The 24,502-nt window shown below is 47.7% G+C and overlaps 2 protein-coding genes across 2 annotated transcripts in view; both read right to left on the bottom strand.

Moving 5' to 3' along the window:
* Nucleotides 1-18,473, bottom strand: part of nphp1 (nephronophthisis 1) — a 97,651-nt gene extending 79,178 nt beyond the window's left edge. Inside the window, exons 1-4 of the mRNA XM_078400271.1 lie at nt 18,357-18,473; nt 9,014-9,072; nt 5,747-5,807; nt 4,538-4,683 (exon numbers count right to left, since the gene is read on the bottom strand). Coding sequence (XP_078256397.1) covers nt 4,538-4,683; nt 5,747-5,807; nt 9,014-9,072; nt 18,357-18,422 — 332 coding nt within the window. The 5' untranslated portion in view covers nt 18,423-18,473. The remainder of the gene's footprint in view (nt 1-4,537; nt 4,684-5,746; nt 5,808-9,013; nt 9,073-18,356) is intronic.
* Nucleotides 18,474-20,438: 1,965 nt separating this feature from the next.
* Nucleotides 20,439-24,073, bottom strand: lnc.lemp (lncRNA encoded micropeptide). The gene is made up of 2 exons (XM_078400274.1): nt 23,676-24,073; nt 20,439-22,006 (listed from the first exon to the last, which is right to left on the bottom strand). Exon 1 carries the CDS (start codon nt 23,854-23,856, stop codon nt 23,686-23,688), a length of 171 nt encoding a protein of 56 aa, XP_078256400.1. The 5' UTR covers nt 23,857-24,073; the 3' UTR covers nt 20,439-22,006; nt 23,676-23,685.
* Between the last annotated feature and the right edge of the window lie 429 nt (nt 24,074-24,502).

Here is a 24,502-nt window from a genome sequence, read left to right on the forward strand (position 1 = left end):
TTCCACCGGAAGCCCATTCCATACAGCCACAACCCTCTGAGTAAAGAAGTTCCCCCTCATGTTACCCCTAAACCTTTGTCCCTCAATTCTGAAGCTATGTCCCCTTGTTGGAATCTTCCCCACTCTCAAAGGGAAAAGCCTACCCACGTCAACTCTGTCCGTCCCTCTCAAAATTTTAAAAACCTCTATCAAGTCCCCCCTCAACCTTCTACGCTCCAAAGAATAAAGACCCAACCTATTCAACCTCTCTCTGTAGCCTAAGTGCTGAAACCCAGGCAACATTCTAGTAAATCTCCTCTGTACCCTCTCCATTTTGTCGACATCCTTCCTATAATTTGGCGACCAGAACTGCACACCATACTCCAGATTCGGCCTCACCAATGCCCTGTACAATTTCAACATTACATCCCAACTTCTATACTCGATGCTCTGATTTATAAAGGCAAGCATACCAAACGCCTTCTTCACCACCCTATCCACATGAGATTCCACCTTCAGGGAACAATGCACAGTTATTCCCAGATCCCTCTGTTCCACTGCATTCCTCAATTCCCTACCATTTACCCTGTACGTCCTATTTTGATTTGTCCTACCAAAATGCAGCACCTCACACTTATCAGCATTAAACTCCATCTGCCATCTTTCAGCCCACCCTTCCAAAAGGCCCAAGTCTCTCTGTAGACTTTGAAAATCTACCTCACTATCAACTACTCCACCTATCTTAGTATCATCTGCATATTTACTAATCCAATTTGCCACACCATCATCCAGATCATTAATGTAAATGACAAACAACAGTGGACCCAACACAGATCCTTGGGGCACTCCACTAGACACTGGCCTCCAACCTGACATACAATTGTCAACCATTACCCTCTGGTATCTCCCATTCAGCCATTGTTGAATCCATCTTGCAACCTCACTATTAATACCCAACGATTTAACCTTCTTAATCAACCTTCCATGTGGAACCTTGTCAAATGCCTTACTGAAGTCCATATAGACAACATCCACAGCCTTGCCCTTATCAATTTCCCTGGTAACCTCTTCAAAGAATTCAAGAAGATTAGTCAAACATGACCTTCCAGGCACAAATCCATGTTGACTGTTTCTAATCAGGCCTTGATTATCCAAATAATTATATATATTGTCCCTAAGTATCTTTTCCATTAATTTTCCCACCACAGACGTCAAACTAATAGGTCTATAATTGCTAGGTTTACTTTTAGAACCTTTTTTAAACAAAGGCACAACATGCGCAATGCGCCAATCTTCCGGCACCATCCCTGTTTCTAATGACGTTTGAAATATTTCCGTCATAGCCCCTGCTATTTCTGCACTAACTTCCCTCAATGTCCTAGGGAATATCCTATCAGGACCTGGAGACTTATCCACTTTTATATTCTTCAAAAGTGTCCGTACCTCCTCTTCTTTAATCCTCCTAATTTCCATCACTACTCTACTTGTTTCGCTTACCTCACATAATTCAATATCCTTCTCCTCGGTAAATACCGAAGAAAAGAAATTGTTTAATATCTCCCCCATTTCTTCCGGCTCAGCACATAGCTGTCCACTCTGACTCTCTAATGGACCAATTTTATCCCTCACTATCCTTTTGCTATTGACATATCTGTAGAACCCCTTGGGGTTTACTTTTACATTACTTGCCAAAGCAGCCTCATATCTTTTTTTCGCTTTTCTAATTTCCTTTTTAAGATTCCTTTTACATTCTTTATATTCCTCAAAAACCTAATTTACTCCCTGCCGCTTATATTTATTGTATATCTCCCTCTTTTTCCGAACCAAGTGTCCAATTTCCCTGGAAAACCACGGCTCTTTCAAATTATTATTCTTTCCTTTCCACCGAACAGGGACATAAAGACTCTGTACTCTCAAAATTTCACCTTTAAATATCCTCCATTTCTCTATTATATCCTTTTCATAAAACAACAATTTCCATTTCACTCCTTTTAAATCCTTTCTCATCTCCTCAAAATTAGCCTTTCTCCAATCCAAAATCTCAACCCTTGGTCCAGATTTGACCTTCTCCATAATGATATTGAAACTAATGGCATTATGATCACTAGACCCAAAGTGCTCCTCAACACATACCTCCGTCACCTGACCCATCTCATTTCCTAACAGGAGGTCCAACACTGCCCCTTCTCTGGTAGGCACCTCTACGTATTGCTGCAAAAAACTATCCTGCACACATTTTACAAACTCCAAACCATCCAGCCCTTTAACAGAATGTGATTCCCAGTCTATATACGGAAAATTGAAATCACCCACAATCACCACTCTGTGCTTACTACTAATATCTGCTATCTCCTTACATATTTGCTCTTCCAATTCTCGTTCCCTATTTGGCGGTCTATAATACACCCCTATAAGTGTTGCTAAACCTTTCTCATTTCTGAGTTCCACCCAAACAGCCTCCTTAATCGAGCCTTCTAGTCTGTCCTGCCAAAGCACTGCTGTGATATCCTCCCTGACAAGCAATGCAACACCCCCACCTCTTGCCCCTCAGATTCTATCACATCTGAAACAATGAAATCCTGGAATATTTAATTGCCAATCGCAACCCTCCTGCAACCATGTTTCACTGATCGCCACAACATCATACTTCCAGATGTCAATCCAGGCTCTAAGCTCATCCACCTTTCTTACAATGCTCCTAGCATTAAAATATACACATTTAAGGGACCCATCATTTCTTATTCTCAGTTTATTTCTTTTCCCTTCTTTCTCTCCTACATATTGGGTCTGAGTGTTTCCCTTTTCTGCCTCCTGCCTCACACACTGCCTATTAGCTATCTGTGTTTGAGTCCCTCCCCCCAACCGTACTAGTTTAAGTCTCCGCAGTTATTTTAGCAAATCTCCCCGCCAGGATATTGGTTCCCCTCGGGTTCAGATGCAACCCGTCCTTTTTGTACAGGTCATACTTCCCCCAGAAGAGGTCCCAATGATCCAGAAACTTGAAACCCTGCTCCCTGCACCAGTTCCTCAGCCATGTATTTATCCTCCACCTCACTCCATTCCTATTCTCACTATCGCGTGGCACAGGCAGTAAGCCTGAGATTATTACTTTGGAAGTCCTTTTTTTTAACTCTCTTCCTAGCCCCCTGAATTCTCCTTTCAGGACCTCTTCCCTTATCCTACCTATATTGTTGGTACCTATATGTACCACGACCTCTGGCTCCTCTCCCTCCCCTTTCAGGATATCCTGGACACGCTCAGACACATCCCGGACACCGGCACCAGGGAGGCAAACCACCATCCGGGTCTCCCGACTGCGTCCACAGAAACGCCTATCTGACCCCCTCACTATAGAGTCCCCTATTACTACTGCTCTCCTCTTCCTTTCCCTACCCTTCTGAGCAACAGGGCCGGACTCCTTGCCAGAGGCCCGGGCACCGTCGTTGCCCCCAGGTAGGCTGTCCCCCCCAACAGTACTTAAACAGGAGTACTTATTTCCAAGGGGTACAGCCACCGGGGTACTCCCTAGTCCCTGCCTCTGTTCCTTGCCCCCCCTAACAGTGACCCACTTGTCTACCTCCCGTGGTCTAGGAGTGACCACCTCCCTGTAACTCCTATCTATAACCTCCTCACTCTCCCTGATCAGACGGAGGTCATCAATCTGCCGCTCCAGGTTCCTAATACGGTCCCTTAGGAGCCCCATCTCGTCACACCTGGCGCAGATGTGGATGTCTGGAAGACTATCAGACTCCCAGATTCCCCACATCTGACACCCAGAACAAAAAACTGCCCTGGCAGTCATACTCTCCAAACAAAGCCCCGCGCTCAGTTACTAAACCTACCGCCCGGCCGCTACTCCAACCGCTCCAACCTCCAAGAAAAGCCTTTTCACTATACCTCGGTCCAAGTGACAATAAGCTAAACTAAACTATTCCTTTTCTCCAGAGGTGCTGCCTGACCTGCTGAGTTACTCCAGCATTTTGTGTTTATCTTCGGTGTAAACCAACATCTGCAGTTCCTTCCTAAACATTTAAAAGACAATTGGACAGGACCTGGATAGGAAAGATTTAGTGGGTTTAGTTTAGTTTAGAGATACAGCGCGGAAACAGGCCCTTCGGCCCACCGGGTCCGCGCCGACCAGCAATCCCCGCACACTAACACTATCCTACACCCACTAGGGACAATTTTTACATTTACCAAGCCAATTAACCTACAAACCTGCACGTCTTTGGAGTGTGGGAGGAAACTGAAGATCTCGGAGAAAACCCACGCAGGTCACGGGGAGAACGTACAAACTCCGTACAGACAGCACCCGTAGTCGGGATGGAACCCGGGTCTCCGGCGCTGCATTCGCTGAAAGGCAGCAACTATACCGCTGCGCCACCGTGCGAGATAGCTGGACAGGTTAGCTCTTGAGCTACGCCATCTTGAGCGAGATAGCTGGACAGGTTAGCTCTTGAGCTACGCCATCTTGAGCGAGATAGCTGGACAGGGTTAGCTCTTGAGCTACGCCATCTTGAGCGAGATGGCTTGACAGGTTAGCTCAGCGGTCTCTTACTTATCTGCGGCATCAATTTTCTGTTTCAGGAGCTCTTTGTGTATTCTCCGACCAAGTTCTTGAAGCAGTTCTGACATGCCCATCAGTCGCCTCTCCTCAGACTTCTTCCGCTGATCATAGTTCTGTACCTGACTAATTTCATTTCCCTGAGGAAGGGACAAAGTCCCGGTGAGACCACAAGCAGTTGAGACACGGACAACAGCAACAGTTCAATATTTGCACAGATACTGTACATAGCAAGGTACAACATTACCGTAGGTTTGGGCGGCACGGTGGCGCAGCGGTAGAGTTGCTGCCTCACAGCGCCGGAGACCCGGGTTCCATCCCGACTACGGATGCTGTCTGTACGGAGTTTGTACCTTCTCCCCGTGACCTGCATGGGTTTTCTCCGAGATCTTCGGTTTCCTCCCACACTCCAAAGACGTGCAGGTTTATAGGTTAATTGGCTTGGTATGAATGTAAAATTGTCCCCAGTTTAGGATAGGGCTCGTGTGCAAGGGATCGCTGGTCGGTGCGGATTCGGTGGGCCGAAGGGTCGGTTTCCGTGCTGTATCTCTAAAAACTAAAACTAAAACCTAGGAAGACACAGATGCTGCCTGACCCGCTGAGTTAATCCAGCACTCTGTGATACGTCACCTATCCATGTTCTCCAGAGATGCTGCCTGACCCGCTGAGTTACCCCAGCACTCTGTGAAACGTCACCAATCCATGGGGAGGCCGTTTAAAACTTTTTCACCCAGAGAGTTGTGAATTTGTGGGATACAGGTAGGGTAGTTTATGGATACAGCGCGGAAACAGGCCCTTCGGCCCACCGAGTCCGCGCCGACCGGCATTCACCCCATACGCCAGCACTACCTTACACACGAGAGACAATTTACAACCTTTACCGAAACCAGTTATCCTATAAACCTGCACGTCTTTGGAGTGTTGGAGGAAACCGGAGCACCCAGAGGAAAACCACACAGTCACGGGGAGAACGTACAAACTCTGTACAGACAGCACCCATAGTGTGGATGAAATCCCAGGTCTCTGGTGATGTGAGACAGCAACTCTACCACTGCGCCACTATGCCAATACCCTACACAATAGTATTTAGCAGTAAGCTTTACCTCTAAGCAGAAGTACCTAAACAATGGTCTGATTTCTTGGAAAATAACTGTCAGCCACGGAAGGAAAAGATTGTCAACAACTTAATAAATTTCACCTTACCTTCTTCAACTTGCGAAGAATGTCCAAAGTTCCATCAACAGATCCCTTTATTTGAAGACAACTGTGGGAACATAATAATATCTATTAAAAGCAATCAATATGCACAAAGACAAAAACCATTAACAGGAAAACAATTAAGCTCCAACTCCAAACACATGTGAGCATGCTTTTAAGTTGTAGGTATCACAAAATGCTGGAGTAACTCAGCAGGTCAGGCAGCATCTCTGGAGAGAGGGAATGGGTGACGTTTCGGGTCAAGACCCTTCTTCAGACTGATGTCGGGGGTGGGACAAAGGAAGGATATAGGTGGAGACAGGAAGACAGTGGGAGAACTGGGAAGGTGGAGGGGAAAAGAGGGACAGAGGAACTATCTAAAGTTGGAGAAGTCGATGTTCATACCGCTGGGCTGTAGGCTGCCCAAGCGAAATATGAGGTGCTGTGAGGTAAGTTCAGGTAATTTCTATGACATTTATCATTCTGTTCATTCTTTAACCCAAAACGTGGATCTGCCATATGACCATGCTGTATGACACGAAGGTATCACAAAATGCTGGAGTAACTCAGTGGGCCAGGCAGCACTGGAGAGAAGGAATAGGTGACGTTTCGGGTCGAGACCTTTCTTCAGACTGTGGGTCTCGACCCAAAACGTCTCCCATTCCTTCTCTCCAGAGATGCTGCCTGACCCGCTGAGTTACTCCAGCATTTTGTGCGTTTAGCCAAATGCTGTATGACTCTATGACTCTGAGCTGAAAGGGTGCATAAAAGATTTACGAGGATGTTGCCTGAACTCGAGGGCCTGAGCTATAGGGAGAGGTTGTGCAAGCATGGACTTTATTCATTACAGTGCAGAAAGCTTAGGGGGTGATCTAATAGAGGTGTATAAAATCATGAGGGACATTGGCCGGGTGAATGGATAGAGTTTTATTTCCCCTAAGGTAGGGGAATCTAAAATTAGAGGGCACAGATATTAATGGTAGCTGGATTGTAAGATCATTACAACTGATCATTACAACTGACTGAAAAGATGCAGGGGGACTGGGGTGTGACAGGAGATCACTAGTAATGGATGGTTATACCTTAAAAAATAAAAAGTTATTGATTTAAACTGTTTTCAAATTCAACCTTTCCTTGCAAAGCTACTGAATAGATGGGCATATATCTTGCTAAATATATCTTGGCAACATGGTGGCATCGGTAGAGTTGCTGCCCAACAGCGCCAGAGGTGCGGGTTCGATCCTGACTGGCAAAGAATCCCACAGATCCTGGCAAAGAATCCCACAGATCCTGGCAAAGAATCCCACAGGGTTTGTATATTTTAGTTTTAGTTTTTAGAGATACAGCGCGGAAACAGGCCCTTCGGCCCACCAAGTCGGCACTGACCAGCGATCCCTGCACATTAACATTACCCTACACACACTAGGGATAATTTACACTTATACCAAGCCAATTAACCTACAAACCTATACGTCTTTGGAGTGTGGGAGAAAACTGGAGATCTTGGAGAAAACCCACGCCAAGTCACGGGGAGAACGTACAAACTCCGTACAGACAGCACCCGTAGTCGGGATGGAACCCGGGTCTCTGGCGCTGCAAGCTCTGTAAGGCAGCAACTCTACCGCTGCTGGCTACTGTACGAGGGTTTGTAAATAACCCCCATCAGTCTTTTTACCCTTGCAGTTGCTACACACAAGGATTCTACATCTTCTGATCCTCTGTCATCCCTTGCTAAGGAGTTAACAATGGCCTGTTTCCTTTATCATCCTTACATTTTTGCATATCTTTCATTCATTGTTCCATATCTCTCTACATCATCATCAGTATCTCTCGCTTCCCTTTCCCGTGACTTTCAGTCTGAAGAAGGGTCTCAACCTGAAACGTCACCTATTCCTTCTCTCCAGAGATGCTCGCCTGACCCGCTGAGTTACTCCAGCTTTTTGTGTCTATCTTCGGTTTAAACCAGCATCTGCAGTTCGTTCCGACATATATTTTTGGTGTGACCTTGAATATTCAGCTCCCAGCTCCAATCCTCTTCCAGCCACGTCTCCAGAATGCCCACAGCGTCGTGCCTACCAATTAGTAAGCGCGCTATACAGCTCATCCACTTTGTTCCATCTACCTTGTGCATTGTACACTGCAGCTGTACATTGTACGTTGTGAACTGTACCCTGCAAGGGCCAGGAAGCGAGCGGGCAAGATCATCTCTGACCCCTCTCACCCTGGCCACAAACTCTTTGAAGCACTTCCCTCTGGAAGGCGACTCCGGACTGTCAAAGCAGCCACAGCCAGACATCAAAACAGCTTTTTTTCCCACGAGTGATAGTTCTACTCAATAACCAAAAGTCTGTAGTCTCTTTTTTGCTCTGATTTATTTTCACCCACATGTTTAGACCGTAATGGTGTATCCTTATTGTTTTGATGTGGTTATGCTTTATTAATTGTTAACTGTGTGCTTGTGTTGTCATTTGTGAGCGGAGCACCAAGGCACATTCCTTGTATATGCATATACTTGGCCAATAAACCTATTCATTCATTCAAATATAACACCTTTAGTCCGGTATTCACCAGCCCTCTTCCCACATTGGTCCCAATTTTACCTGGCATTCGTCTCTTATCCTTTCTTAAACTTTCTGTCCTCCTACATCTGGAGACTTCAGTAACTCTTCTGCGCTCTCCTTCCCTTTAACTTCATCCATACATTTCCAATTTGTTGACTCCACTGCCCATTTAAGAGGAACATGAGGAGTAACTTTTCTGACACAAAGGGCAGCTGGCAGGCGTATGGATCGAGCTGCCAGAGGAGTTGGTTGAGGCAGGTACCTTTGCAACGTTTAAGTAACATTCGGACAGGTACATGGATACGACAGGTTTGGAGGGATGTGGGCCAAACGTTGGCAAGTTGGACGGGTGTAGATAGGACATGTTGGGCAAGTTGGGCCGAAAGGCCTGCATCCACGCTGTATCACTCTATGACTCTAACTGTGAGGAGAAACCAACAGCACAATGGTCTGTTTGACCACATTGTACACGGCAAACCTGTATGATGCTAACTCATTTTGAATGTTTTAGCCTCTAGGCAAGAGTTTGAGTTTAGTTTGAGTTTGCGCATAAGTTTGAGCATGCCACAATATGTCAGGAACTGCACCATCACCCTACTCCGACACACATGGAATTAATTTTATTCAGTGGGACAGTGCTGAAGGTTAACGTTCATACTGTATAATAACAATATATTAATAGCAAAATATTAAAACAAACTAAACGACTTACTTTGCATAAAGTTCCTCTCTTTTTTCAGGATGTTTAATTTTCTTTAGTAAGTCATCAAGCTTAACAGAAAAAAAAATGGTAATATAATTTGTACGGGTATGTTTATAGAATTATATTGTCACGCCACTGGAGGCCATTGAGTGTTTTCTGACTCACCAAACAATTCCCATCCGTTCACCCTCCACCGTTTTCCTCGTATCTACCCAATTCCCTTTTGAAGGCCCTGGCTCATCATTCCCATTGCCCACACAAGCCAGTCTCCAGATAACAGTACGTTTTCCGCTCATATCCCACGTATGATTTCCAAACTACTTTGAAACTGCATCCCATAGTCTTTCAGCCGTCCACCAATGAAACCAGCTTCTCTCAATCTCCTCTATCTAAATAAGTCATGATATTGTACACATTCCAACAAATGTCCTTTCAAAATCTTTACCCATGGAGAACAGGTTGGCAGGTTAATTGTTAGCAAGGTGGTGCAGCAGGTAGAGCTGTTGCCTCACTGTGTCAGAGACCCAGGTTTGAGTACAGGAGTAAAGAGGTCCTTCTGCAGTTGTACAGGGCCCTGGTGGGACCACATCTGGAGTATTGTGTGCAGTTTTGGTCTCCTAACTTGAGGAAGGACATCCTTGCTATTGAGGCAGTGGGGCATAGGTTCACCAGGTTAATCCCCGGGATTGTCATGAGGAAAGATTGGAAAGACTGGGCTTGTATTCACTGGAGTTTAGAAGGATGAGAGGGGGTCTTATAGAGATGTATAAAATTATAAAAGGACTGGATAAGCTAGATCCAGGAAAAATGTTCCCAATGTTGGGGGAGTCCAGAACCAGGGACCACAGTCTAAGAATAAAGGGGAGGCCATTTAAAACTGAGGTGAGAAGAAACATTTTCACCCAGAGAGTTGTGAATTTGTGGAATTCTCTGCCACAGAAGGCAGTGGAGGCCAATTCACTGGATGAATTTAAAGGAGAGTTAGCTAGAGCTCTAGGGGTTAGTGGAATCACAGGATATGGGGAGAAGGCAGGCACGGGTTACTGATTGTGGACGATCAGCCATGATCACAATGAATGGTGGTGCTGGCTCAAAGGGCCAAATGGCTCTTTGGGATAGGATTCTTTGAGATATCATTTACTGGATCTCCAACAACGATGAGAAGGCCTACCGGGAGGAGGTGGCTGATCTGGCACTCTGGTGTCAGGACAATAGCCTCCTCTTGAATGTCACTAAAACAAAGGAGCTGATTGTGGACTTCAGAAGGGCTAAACATCCAAGGACGTACACGACACTGGAGATAAATGGGTCTATTGTGGATAGGGTGAGCAGTTTCAAATACTTGGGAGTCCGCATCGCAGAGGATCTGACGTGGGCAACGCACATTGCCGCACTGGTGGGTAAGGCTAAGCAGCGCCTTTACCACCTTAGACAACTGAGGAAATTCAGAGTGTCGCTGAGGATCCTTCATTGCTTCTACTCTGGGGCTGTAGAGAGCATCCTGTCCGGCAACATTACAGTCTGGTTTGGGAACAGCTCTGCCCAGGACAGGATGGCCCTGCAGAGAGTAGTGCGTTCGGCAGAACGCACCATGGGAACTACACTCGTCCCCCTGCAGGACCTATACATCAGGAGGTGCAGATCCAGAGCAAGCAAGATCATGAGGGACCCCTGCCACCCCACTAACGGACTGTTCCAGATGCTACGGTCAGGCAAACGCCTCCGCTGTCACGCTGTGAAAACGGAGAGGATGAGACGGAGCTTCTTCCCACAGGCCATCAGGACTGTCAACTTTGATAACCCCAGAGACTAAATTTTGTCGACATTTTTTGTGCTATGTTTAGTAACTTATTAACTTTATTTATATGCTGTAACTGTAATTCTTTTTGTGCACAACCCGCAGGCATTGCCACTTTCATTTCACTGCACATCGAGTATGTGTATGTGACAAATAAATTTGAATAAATTTGACTTGACTTGACTTCCATTTGGAAGAGAATGGATTAATTATGAACAGTCAGCACGGTATTCTGCATGGCAGTTCATGCCTCACTGCCTTGATTGAGTTTTTTGAAGAGGTGAAGTGTGGTGTTTGATGAGGGTGGTGAAATTTACTAACTCATTTGATAAGTAACACCGGGTGGCGCTTCGATGGCAGCCTCGCCAACAGTCTGTCTGTCCTTTTCATCTTTTTTTGTTATTTTTTAATAAGCTTTAAAAGTATGTGTTAATGTTCTCTGGTTTGTTTTATGTGGGGTGGGGGAGGGGGTCGGGGGAAACTTTTTTTCAATCTCTTATCTTGCCGGGGATGCGATTATTTTCCGGATCGTATCTCCGGTCGCTCTGCGGCCTAACATCGTGGAGCTGGCGGCCTTGCTCGGGACTGACTGAGCCCCACCGCGGGGCCGTGGACTTAACATCCGAGCCTGCGATCCCTTGCCCGGGATCGACACTCGAACCACGGCCTGCGGACTTCAACAACGAGGAGTTCGCAGTCTCGGGTTGAGACTGACGTCAGGAAGCTCCAAAAGCCGCACAACGTTCGACAAGCCCCGACCCGGGGTCCGAACCCCCGATGCAGGAGCTTGATCGCCCCGATAAGGAAGGCCCGCCACCGGCTACGGGAGTAAGATCGTCCCGTCAATGGAAGGTTCGAGGCCCCCGACCGCTGGAGGACAAAGAAGGGAGAGATTGAACTATTTTTCATCTTCCATCACAGTGAGGAAGTCGGAGGAGTCACTGTGGTGGATGTTCAAGTTAAAATGTATCTTGTGGGTTCTGTTTGCTTTTTATTGTTGTGACTGTAAGGCAAATTGAATTCCTCGTATGTTGCAAAACATACTTGGCTAATAAAGTATGATTATGATGATAAATCCATCATGATAGACTGATCTAGAAGATTAAGATGCACGGGATTAATAATGACGTGGTCATATGGATTTAGAACTGGCTTACTGATAGAAGACAGAGGGTTGTAGTGGAAGGACAACATTCAGGCTGGAGATCTGTGACCAGTGGAGTTCCGCATGGATCCATGCTGGGACCGCTACTGTTTGTGTGATAGGTTTAAATGACTTGGACGTAAACAAAGATGGTTGATGTGTAACTTTGCAGATGGCACCACGCATGCCATGGTCGTGGTCTGTAATGAAAGCTGTCAAGGTATACATTGCGAGATAGATCAGCTACAGAAATAGGCAGATAAATGGCAGATGGAGTTTAATCTCACCAAGTGTGAGGTGTTACATGTGGGAGGTTGCACATGGACAAAATCAATTAATGGCAAGACCTTCAACGGCACTGATGTACAGAAGGATCTTGGGATCCAAGTCCATAACTCCCTGAAAGTGGCATCATAAGTAGATAGAGTGGTAAACATAGAAAATAGGTGCAGGAGGAGGCCATTTGGCCCTTCGAGCCAGCACCGCCATTCAATAGACAATAGATGCAGGAGGAGGCCATTTGGCCCTTCGAGCCAGCACCGCCATTCATTGTGATCATGGCTGATGATCCACAATCAGTAACCCGTGCCTGCCTTCTTCCCATATCCCTTGATTCCACTAGCCCCTAGAGCTCTATCTAACTCTTCTCTTCAATCCATCCAGTGAATTGGCCTCCACTGCCCTCTGTGGCAGAGAATTCCACAAATTCACAACTCTCTGGGTGAAACAATTCCTTCTCACCTGTTTTAAATGGCCTCCCCTTTACTCTTAGACTGTGTGACCCCTAGTTCTGGACTCCCCCAACATTGGGAACATTTTTCCTGCATCTAGCTTGTCCAAAGTCAAGAGTGGTTTATGTCAACGGAATACTGAAATGCTTACTACCAGCTTTACAGGGACATTAACGCAACAGCATACCACCATCCGATTGAGTCTGGTCAGCAGGGACTAGGGTCCTAACCTCCATTGTCCACGCCTTGGATGGAGTACGTACCCTGCCCACCATGGGAACTCACTGCATCAGCTCCGTTCTATTGCACTGTGGCATCAAAATCTTCCGCTGCCTCAAAAGTTCAAACCAAAGTCCTGTACGTTCTGGTTTGAGATATCTTGCTATTGCCCACTCGGTGGAAAGATGAAAATATGTAGCAAATAAATAAGAAAGCACCAAAATGGAGGAAAGATATCCTCAGCATCCTTCTGATCGTTTTGACAAAGTGTTTAATTCAGAAACAAGTGTGGGGAATAGTCTGTTTTCTAGGCAGAAAAACTATTATAGACCCTGCCAATGTAGAAAAAGGAAAATAAGCACTACTTTAAGTCGACAAGTGTAGGACAGTGGGACCAAAATGTTGGAGTAACTCAGTGAGCCAGGCAGCATCTCTGGAGAACATGGATAGGTGGCCTTTTGGGTAGTGACTTTCGTGAATCGAAACATCACCTAGCCATGTTCTCCAGAGACGCTGCCTGACCCCGCGAGCTTTTCCAGGAATTTGCAGGTGCTGGTGATGATATTTATGAGTCGTCATAAATCCGGGTGAAATGTTGTGCCTCTATTGAAGAAGGGCAGCAGGGGACTACAGGCCAGTGATTCTAGCATCTGTGCTCAGACAGTTACCAGAGAGTATTCCGAGGGATAGGATATACATGCATTTAGATGGACAGGGACCGATTAGGGATTGTCAGCATGGTTTTGTATGTGGGAGATCGTGTTGCATGAATCTTATTTTTTTGTAGATGTGACCACAAAAGGTTGACAAGGGCAGAGCTGTGGACATCCATATATATGGATTTCAGTAAGGCATTTGACAAGGTTCCACATGGTAGGCCGCTCTGGAAAGTTAAATCGCATGGGATCAAAGGAGTTTGGCTGAATGGATAGAAAGTTGGCTTCATGGAAGGAAGCAGAGGGTGATGGTGGAAGGTTGCTTCTTGGACTGGAGGCCTGTGACTAGTGGTGTGCCTCAGGGTTCAGCGCTGGGCCATTTGCTGCTTGTTATCTATATCAACGATTTGGTTGAGAACATATCAGGCATGATTAGCAAGTTTGCAGATGACACTAAAGTGGATGTAAATGTATTTAGTGAAGATGGTTGTCAAACTTTTACAGCAAAATCTTAATCGGTTGGGCAGGTGGGCTGAGGATTGATTGATGGAATTTAATACAGAGAAGTGCAAGGTGCTGCATTTTGGGAAGTCTAACTAGGACAGGACTTTGGGAAGTGTCGGAGAGCAGAGGGATCTAGGAGTGCAGGGACAATGTCCCTTGAAAATTGAGTCACAGGTGGATAGGGTGGTCAAGAAGGCTTTCGACACATTGGCCTTCATCAGTCAAGAGTATTGAGTATAGAAGTTGAGTATAGAAGCCATATGGTATACAGGTACTCCCCAGGTTACGATGGTTCGACTTTGCGTTGGTGCAAACGCCAGCGACCCGTAGCGAGCCGCCGCTCGCTTCCGGCCACATGATCGGGCGTTTTCAATGCATTTCGACTTACAATACTTTCGGTTTGCGCTGGGTTTCTCGGAACGGAACCCCATCGTGAGCTGAGGAGAACCTACCTGTACTTGCCTTCATCAATCAGGACATTAAGTAGAAACATCAGGAAGTCATGATGCAGCTTTGTTTAGGCTGCATTTGGAGTATTGTGTGTAGTTCTGGTCACCCAATCACAGGAAGGATGTGGAGGCTTTGGAAGAGGTGGAGAGGAGGTTTACCAGAATGATGCCTGGATTAGAGGGTATTAGCTACAGGGAGAGGTTGGACAGGCTTGGAGTGTTTTCTCTGGAACACTGTAGGTTGAGTAGAAACCTAATTGAAATATATACAATTATGAGAAGCATAGTTGGGGTGGACTGCCAGTGCCTTGTTTCCCATCAGGGAGGAAATATCAAACACTAGAGGGCATTGTTTGAAGGTGAGAGAGACAAAGTTTAAAGGAGATGTGCAGGCCAAGGTTTTTTTACACAGAGGGTGGTGGGTGCCTGGAACACGCTGCCAGGGGTGGTGGAGGAGGAAGATACCATAATGGCCCTGATGACGTTTTTGAATAGGCACATAGATATGCAGAGAATGGAGAGATATGGATTATGTATAGGCAGATGAGAGTTGGTCTTGGAATCATGTTTGACACAGACAATATGGGCTAAATGGCCTGTTCCAGTGCTGTAGTTCTTTATTGCATAAAAATATATATCATGAAACAATTGACTCATTTAAAAGACATTTGGACGGGTACATGGAAAGGAAAGGATTAGCGGTATACAGACTAAACGCAGGCAAAAGGGATTAGTATAGAATGGGTATCTTGGTCAACAGGGACGAGTCGGGCCGAAGGGACTGTTTTTGTGCTGTGTGACTCGACTCCTGAAATTTCCTGCGCAGATTTTCTCCAGGATCTCTGGTTTCCTTCCACACTCCAAAGACAGAGGGGTTTGTACGCTTATTGGCTTGGTATAATTGTAAATTGTCCCGAGTGCCACTAATTCCTTGTATACACTGGAATTTAGAAGAATGAGAGGGGATCTTATTGAAACATATAAAATTATTAAGGGATTGGACACGCTAGAGGCAGGAAACATGTTCCCAATGTTGGGGGAGTCCAGAACTAGGGGCCATAGTTTAAGAATAAGGGGTAGGCCATTTAGAACGGAGATGAGGAAAAAAAAATTTGCTCAGATTTCTGAATCTGTGGAATTCTCCGCCTCAGAAGGCGGTGGAGGCCAATTCTCTAGATGCTTTCAAGAGAGAGTTAGGTGGAGCTCTTAATGATAGCAGAGTCAAGGGATATGGGGAGAAGGCAGAAACAGGGTACTGAATGTGGATGATCAGCCATGATCACAGTGAATGGCGGTGCTGGCTCGAAGGGCCGAATGGCCTATCCCTGCACCTACTGTCTATTGTCTATAGTGTGTGTAGGATAGTGTTAATGTGCGGGAATCACTGGTCAGCGCGGATTTGGTGGGCCGAAGGGCCTGATATTGTGCTGGATCTATCAACCAAAACTAAAGAAAATTAAGAAGTGATTCTGGCTGCAGCACGCTGGGTGATGGTGGAGATGGGACAGGCAGGCCGGAGCTGTTCCGATGATGCTCTGCTGGTCCTTGTGTCAGCCCTCAGCCTGCCATGGATCACCCCCTCCATCCTTACTCTCCATCCACCCATCACTCCCACCTGCCAGCACTCCCCCACAAACCCCAGCTCTCCCCAACCCAAACTCGGGGTGCCAACTATCTCACTCCCAAATACGGGACAAGGTGAGGTCACCGCCCTGCATGCCACATGCTCCCGCTGCACCAATGGCGGTAAATGGTAGGCCCCTGGGTAGTGTTGTAGAGCAGAGGGGCCTAGGAGACCGCATTTAGAATATTGTGTTCAGTTCTGGGCACCATGTTATAGGAAAGATATTGTCAAGCTTGAAAGGGTTTAGAAACGATTGACGAGGATGTTGCCAGGACTAGAGGGTGTGAGGTATAGGGAGAGGTTGAGTAGGCTGGGTCTCTATTCCATGGAGCGCAGGAGGATGAGGGGTGATCTTATAGAGGTGTACAAAATCATGAGGAATAGATCGGGTAGATGCACAGTCTTTTACCCAGAGTGGGGGAATCGAGGACCAGATGACATTGGTTCAAGGTGAAGGGGAAAATATTTAATAGGAATCCGAAGGGTAACTTTTTCACACAGAGGATGGTGGGTGTGTGGAACAAGCTGCCAGAGGAGGTAGTTGAGGTTCTGGTTCTGGTTGATTACTGCGCAAACACCTCATAAGTAGTTATCTCGCGCAGATCGGAGTGAGTAGAGTAGTGATTAAATTTTGAAGTGGACCTTTTTGACCAAATTGAGGAGATCTAGTTGATCAATCCCCTTTTTAAATGACTGAACATCGGGAGTGGCACGTGTGTTGGGACTATCGCAATGTTTAAGAAACAGTATGACAGGTACATGGATAGGACAGGTTTGGAGGGATATGGACCAAGCGCAGGCAGGTGGGACGTGTAGCTGGGACATTGTTGGCCAGTGTGGGCGAGTTGGGCAGAAGGGCCTGTTTCCATGCTGTATCACTCTATGACTAGTGTAGTTGGGACATTGTTGGCCGGTGTGGGCGAGTTGGGTCGAAGGGCCTGTTTCCATGCTGTATCACTCTGTGATTCCAGAACCAAGGGTCACAGTTTAAGAATAAAAATAAGAAGGTCGATTTATTCACAAAACGCTGGAGTAACTCAGCAGGTCAGGCAGCATCTCGGGAGAGAAGGAATGGGTGACGTTTCGGGTCGAGACCCTTCTTCAGACTGATGTCGGGGGTGGGACAAAGGAAGGATATAGGTGGAGACAGGAAGATAGAGGGAGATCTGGGAAGGAGGAGGGGAAGGGAGGGACAGAGGAGCTATCTGAAGTTGGAGAAGTCGACGTTCATACCACCGGGCTGCAAGCTGCCCAGGCGAAATATGAGGTGCTGCTCCTCCAATTTCCAGCGGGCCTCACTATGGCACTGGAGGAGGCCCATGACAGAGAGGTCAGACTGGGAATGGGAGGGGGAGTTAAAGTGCTGGGCCACCGGGAGATCAGTTTTGTTAATGGGGACCGAGCGCAGGTGTTCAGCATTTTGCGAATACATCGATTTGTACCAGCATCTGCAGTTATTTTCTTAAAATAAGAAGGTCCTTCTACAGTTGTACAGGGCCCCAGTGAGACCGCACCTGGAGTACTGTGTGCAGTTTTGGTCTCCAAATTTGAGGAAGGATATTCTTGCTATTGAGGGCGTGCAGCGTAGGTTCACTAGGTTAATTCCCGGAATGGCGGGACTGTCATATGTTGAAAGACTGGAGCGACTAGGCTTGTATACACTGGAATTTAGAAGGATGAGAGGGGATCTTATCGAAACGTATAAGATTATTAAGGGGTTGGACACGTTAGAGGCAGGAAACATGTTCCCAATGTTGGGGGAGTCCAGAACAAGGGGCCACAGTTTAAGAATAAGGGGTGGGCCTTTTAGAACGGAGATGAGGAAAAACTTTTTCAGTCAGAGAGTTGTGAATCTGTGGAATTCTCTGCCTCAGAAGGCAGTGGAGGCCAATTCTCTGAATGCTTTAAAGAGAGAGTTAGATAGAGCTCTTAAGGATAGCGGAGTCAGGGGGTATGGGGAGAAGGCAGGAACGGGGTACTGATTGAGAATGATCAGCCATGATCACATTGAATGGCGGTGCGTACAGGCTCGAAGGGCCGAATGGCCTCCTCCTGCACCTATTGTCCATGTTTCTATGTTTCCCTCTCTCTCCATCCCTCTCTCCCTCCCCCCCTACCTCCTCTCTCCCACACATTTACCTACTCTCCCTCGCTCCTCTCCCTCCCCTCAACCCACTCCCCTCCACCACCATCCCATTCCCTCCCCCCCCCCCCCCCCCCCCGTTACCTGTGACTGCAGGCTGTCTGTCGTTACCTGCACCACCCGCAGCGAGCCTCTCCGCGGGTAGGCCATGGCAGCACTCCAGGCCCAGGCTGCGGGCGTCGCTAGGCCCGGTCTCCATGGCAGCGGCGCGGCGGCCCGTCACGTCAGCGCGCAGGCAGCGGCGGAGAGGGTCCGTGACGTCAGCGCGCAGGCGGCGGCAGAGAGGGTCCGTGACGTCGGCGCTGCGGCAGCGGAGGTCAGAGCGGTGGAGCGGGTCCGTGACGTCAACGCGCAGGTGGCGGCGGAGCGGGTCCGTGGCGTCAGCGCGCAGGCGGCGGGGCCGCGCACGTTGCGACATGTTGCAAACATCAATGTAGCAAATAGAAACATAGACAATAGGTGCAGGAGGAGGCCATTTGGCCCTTCGAGCCAGCACCGCCATTCACTGTGATCATGGCTGATCATCCACAATCGGTAACCCGTGCCTGCCTTCTCCCCATACCCCTTGACTCCACTAGTCCCTAGAGAATGGATGTTTAGGAGGGAGAGATAGATCAACCATGATTGAATGGTGGGATAGACTCGATGGGCCGAATGGCCTAATTCTGCTTCTCTCACTTAAGGGCATGGATGGTGATGTAGATACAAGGAACGGCAGATTCGGGTTAATCCTGAAAAGTGCTGGGGTTTATCAGCATACATAGAAACATGGAAACATAGACAATATGTGCAGGAGGAGGCCATTCAACCCTTCGAGCCAGCACCGCCTTTCAATATGATCATGGCTGATCATCCACAATCAGTACCCGTTCCTGCTTTTTCCCCATATCCCTTGATTCCGTTACCCCGAAGAGCTCTAACTAGCTCTCCCTTGCAAGCATCCAGAGAATTGGCCTCCACTGCCTTCTGAGGCAGAGAATTCCACAGATTCACAACTCTGGGTGAAGAGGTTTTTCCTCATCGCAGTCCTAAATGGCCTAACCCTTAATCTTAAACTGTGGCCCCTGGTTCTGGACTCCCCCTACATAGGGAACATTTTTTTTGCATCTAGCCTGTCCAATCCTCTAAGAATCTTATATGTTTCTATAAGATCCTTCTAAATTCCGAATACAAGCCCAGTCAACCCATTCTTTCATTGCTGCCAGTCCCGACATCTCAGGAATTAACCTGGCGAACCATGATGGTTTGGTTTGGGACCCTTCAGAATGGGAGGGGGGGAGAAGTAGGTGCGAAAAGGACATGATTAAGTGTTAATATTGTACAATGCCATTCTCCTGCCTTCTCCCCATAACCCCCGACACCCGTACTAAACACCTTAAAAATACCTAGTCACTTGGCCTCCACAGCAATGAATTTCACAGATTCTCCACCCCTTGGCTAAAATTCCTCATCTCCTTCCTAAAGGTAAGTCCTTTTTTTCTGCTCCTGGACTCTCCCACTAGTGAAAACTTTCTCTACGGGTGTTGCCTGAACCGCACTTGGAATTTTGTTCAAGATTCCAGCATCTGCAGTTCCTTGTGTCTCAAAATGCATGACATTTTGTGAAAGACTTGACGATGTGCATCAAAAATGCTGCTTCTTGTTGATCAACCCCAGTGCATATCTGAAGAAGGGTCTCAACCCGAAACGTCAGCTGTTCCTTTTCTCCAGAGATGCTGTCTGACTAGGGTGGCCAAATGTCACGCATTAGCCAGGACATCCCGTATTTTGGGCTAAATTGGTTTGGCCCGTACAGGACTGCCCTTGTCCTGTATTAGGCCCGGGGGGCGCTGTAGGCCGAGACAGTACAGGTCTGGATGCTGTAGGCCCGGACCCTGTAGGTCCGGACAATGTAGGGCCAGACAGAGTAGGTCCGGAGGACCGGGCGCTGCCTAACGGAGGTTGCATAGCAACCCTCCTCCCGGCGTGGGCGGCCGCCATTGGTGGAGCGGGAGCACGTGGCCGCTGGCTGGGTGAGGTCATGTGGGGCGCGGGGTGGTGACGTCACCTTGTCCCTTATTTGGGAGTGAGATAGTTGGCACCCCTATGTCTGACCCACTGAAATACTCCAGCTTTTTGTTTCTATCTTCGCAGAAAAGGTACACCGTGTGTAACAAAAAACCCCTACTTTATTAGAAGAGTCATTACGTTGATCAGGTACCACACTCGAGACATCCACCCACATCTCCTAGTGCTCCACACAGCATGTTTTGTGCAACATTAGTCCTGAGTTTTTTTAGATAGAATATAAGAACCAAAACAAAAATCACACCATTCCTTTCCCAGTAACAATTGAAAACCACACACAGTCAGTGTAAATTAGGGTTGCCATCTGTCCCATATTATCTGGGACATCCTGTATTTTGGGCTAAAATGGTTTGTCCTGTACGGATCCGCCCTTGTCCCGAATTAGGCCCGGGCGGCGCTGTAGGCCCGGACACTGTAGGCCCGGACACTGTAGGCCTGGACACTGTAGGCCCAGGCACCGCCTGACGGAGGTTGCAGAGCAACCCGCCTCCCAGCCCGGACGGATGTTGGCTGGGTGAAGTCACTTGGGACGCGGGGCGATGATGCCACCTTATCCCGTATTTGGGAGTGAGGAAGTTGGCAACCCTAGTGTAAATAGACACAAAACTATTAGCAGTATCAACCACTGCAATTAGCGACAACAAATCTTGACAGAAAAAGGAAAATCTAACTATTTTATAACTTCAAATAGGATCAGGGCTGGAGAATTATATGCAGCACATCCACAGTTCAGGTTAAGGAATCACACAGGTTTCATCCTTCAGCCCACCGAGTCCACGCCGAACAGCGATCCCCGCACACTAACACTATCCTACACACACTAGGACAATTTACTTTTTTTTTTAACCAAAGCCAATTAACCTACAGACCTGTTCGTCTTTGGAGTATTGGAAGAAACCAGAGAACCCGGAGAAAACCCACGCGGTCACGGGGAGAAGGTACAAACTCCATACAGACAGCATCCGCAGTCAGCTTAGAGCCCGGGTCTCTGGCGCTGTAAGGCAGCAGCTCTACCCGCTGCGCCACCGTGCCGCCCTTTTTCAGGAGGAACAATGCTCTGGGAACGATGGCGCAGCGGTAGAGTTGCCGCCTTACAGCGAATGCAGCGCCGGAGACCCGGGTTCCATCCTGACTACGGGTGCTGTCTGTACGGAGTTTGTACGTTCTCCCCGTGACCTGCGTGGGTTTTCTCTGAGATCTTCAGTTTCCTCCCACACTCCAAAGACGTACAGGTTTGTAGGTTAATTGGCTTCTGCGAATTGTAAATTGGCCCTCGTGGGTATAGTATAGTGTTAGTGTGCAGGGATCGCTGGTCGGCGCGGACCCGGTGGGCCAAAGGGCCTGTTTCCGCGGTGTATCTCTAAACTGAGCTAAACTAAACTGAACTCATGGTCAGTATTTGTCATTTCTGATGCACACACGCACACAACTTATTTTTCAAAAAACATGTCTTATTTGAAAGTGAGAAATGGTAAATCAGTTTGCACATAAAAAGGGAGTATTTGGAGCACCATGATCAACAGTTGACACAGCAGTAAACATCAGGCAGCAAATGCCAGTCGCTGGCTTCAGCAAGAGTGCTGAACTATACTTCGTAAAGTTGATGGGCTCAGCTTCCTCATGGCCACCCTTAACATTCCAGAACTTTCTCTGTGGAGACGGGTTATCTGAAGAAAGAATAACAACAATATATAAAATTATGAGAGGCATAGAGAGAGGGTGGACATGACAGTCAGAAGCATTTTTCCCCAGATGAAAAAGTCAAAGACTTGAAGGCGCAGCTTTATGGTGAGAGGGGCAAAGTTTAAAGGAGATGCCCGGGACCAGTATTTTACGAATTCAAGTACAAATTATAATCTGGTTACATATTGGATATAAACAAACATTTGAATTTTATTTTTAAAATACACAGAGTGCTGGAGTAACTCAGCGGGTCAGGCAGCATCTGTGGAGAACATGGATAGGTGACGTTTCACAGAGTGCTGGAGTAACTCAGCGGGTCAGGCAGCAACTGTGGAGAACATGGATAGGTGACGTTTCACAGAGTGCTGGAGTAACTCAGCGGGTCAGGCAGCAACTGTGGAGAACATGGATAGGTGACGTTTCACAGAGTGCTGGAGTAACTCAGCGGGTCGGGCAGCATCTCTGGAGAACATGGATAGGTGACGTTTCGTCCAGTTTAGTTTATTGTCACGTGTACTGAGGTACAGTGAAAAGCTTTTGTTGTGTGCTAACCAGTCAGCAGAAAATTGTGAAGCCAAGTATGATGGCACGGTGAGCAAGAGCGGAGCTGCGGGATGTAGAAGAGACCCTAGTGAGAGCCTCATCTATAATGGAAGAGGGGAAGTCCCGTTTCCTGAAGAATGAGGACATCTCTGACGCCCTAGTGTGAAACACCTCATCCCGGGCGCAGATGCGGCGTAGACGGAGGAATTGGGAGTAGGGGATAGACTTTTTTGCAGGGGGCCGGGTGGGAAGAAGTGTAGTCCAGATTGCTGTGGGAGTCAGTAGGTTTGTAGTAGATGTCAGTCACTAGTCTGTCTCCTGTGATGGAGATGGTGAGATCCAGAAACGGTAGGGAGATGTCGGAGATAGTCCAGGTATATTTAAGAGCAAGATGGAAATTAGTGGTGAAATTGATCAATTTCACTTGGGTAGTTTACACCCCTGCAGTATGAACATTAACTTCAGATAGTCCCTGCTTCCCCTCTCTATCCACTCCCCCTTCCCAGTTCTCCCACCAGTCTTCCTGCCTCCGACTACATCCTATCTTTGTCCTGCCCCCCCCCCCCCCCCTTTTACATCAGTTTGAAGAAGGATCTCGACCCGCAACATCACCTATCCATGTTCTCCACAGATGCTGCCTGACCCGCTGAGTTACTCCAGCACTCTGTGAAACGTCTAAGATTATTAAGGGGTTGGACACGTTAGAGGCAGGAAACATGTTCCCAATGTTGGGGGAGTCCAGAACCAGGAGCCACAGTTTAAGAATAAGGGATAGGCCATTTAGAACGGAGATGAGGAAAAACTTTTCACTCAGAGAGTTGTGAATCTGTGGAATTCTCTGCCTCAGAAGGCAGTGGAGGCCAATTCTTTGAATGCATTCAAGAGAGAACTAGATAGAGCTCTTAAGGATAGCGGAGTCAGGGGGTATGGGGAGAAGGCAGGAACGGGGTACTGATTGAGAATGATCAGCCATGATCACATTGAATGGCGGTGCTGGCTGGAAGGGCCGAATGGCCTCCTCCTGCACCTATTGTCTATAACTACAGGTCACTAACACAGTAACTACAGGCAGGAGGCCCGCACCTCTCTCTCTCTCTCTCTCTCTCTCACCTCTCTCTCCTCAGGCCAGGTCCAGTTTTTTCTGTGTCTCCACCAGCTTGGAGTGGAGCCGTTTCCTCCGCCAGTCCAGGAAGCGGCGGCGCACGATGTTGGCCTGCCAGCCCACGATCAGACCCGACGTGAAGGACAAGAGCACGGCCAGATGTAGAGTCCGCTCCGACACCTCGCCCATGGCCAACGCCGCCGCCTCCGCCTCTACCGCTGCTGGCTGCTGCTGGGACGTCCCGTCCCGTCCCTCCCCTCCCCTCCCCGCCTGTCTGTCTGTCCTTCAAGCCTGCTGCAAATCCCTGTCGCAGCCAATGCTGTAAATAACACACAACACGCACGCCTGTATCAGCCCTGTAGGTCACATACAACACGCACGCCTGTATCAGCCCCTGTAGGTCACATACAACACGCACGCCTGTATCAGCCATGTAGTAGGTCACATACAACACGCTCGCCTGTATCAGCCATGTAGTAGGTCACATATAACACGCACAGGAAAAAAACCTGCCGGTACACAGCAAAAGCTGGAGTAACTCAGCAGGTCAGGCAGCATCTGTGGAGAAAAGGAATGGGTGACGTTTCGTGTCCAGACCCTTCTTCAGACTGAGAGTCAGGGCAAGGGAAACGTGAGATATAGACGGTGATGTGGAGAGATCTAGAACAAATGAATGAAAGATGCGCAAAAAGGTGACGATGATAAAGGAAGCAGGCCATTGTTGGCTGTGGTCGAGGTGAGAACAAGTACAGACAATGAGACTCAACAAGACGACCTTGAAGCTGGTGTGATGGGTGGGGGAGGGACAGAGAGAGAGAGAGAGGGAACGCAGGGG

Source organism: Rhinoraja longicauda, chromosome 5 (assembly GCF_053455715.1).
Source record: "Rhinoraja longicauda isolate Sanriku21f chromosome 5, sRhiLon1.1, whole genome shotgun sequence".
NCBI lineage: Eukaryota > Metazoa > Chordata > Chondrichthyes > Rajiformes > Arhynchobatidae > Rhinoraja > Rhinoraja longicauda.

Excerpts from the sequence above, each read along its gene's own strand:
- lnc.lemp (XM_078400274.1), bottom strand. The coding sequence starts at position 23,856 with ATGGGCGAGGTGTCGGAGCGGACTCTACATCTGGCCGTGCTCTTGTCC.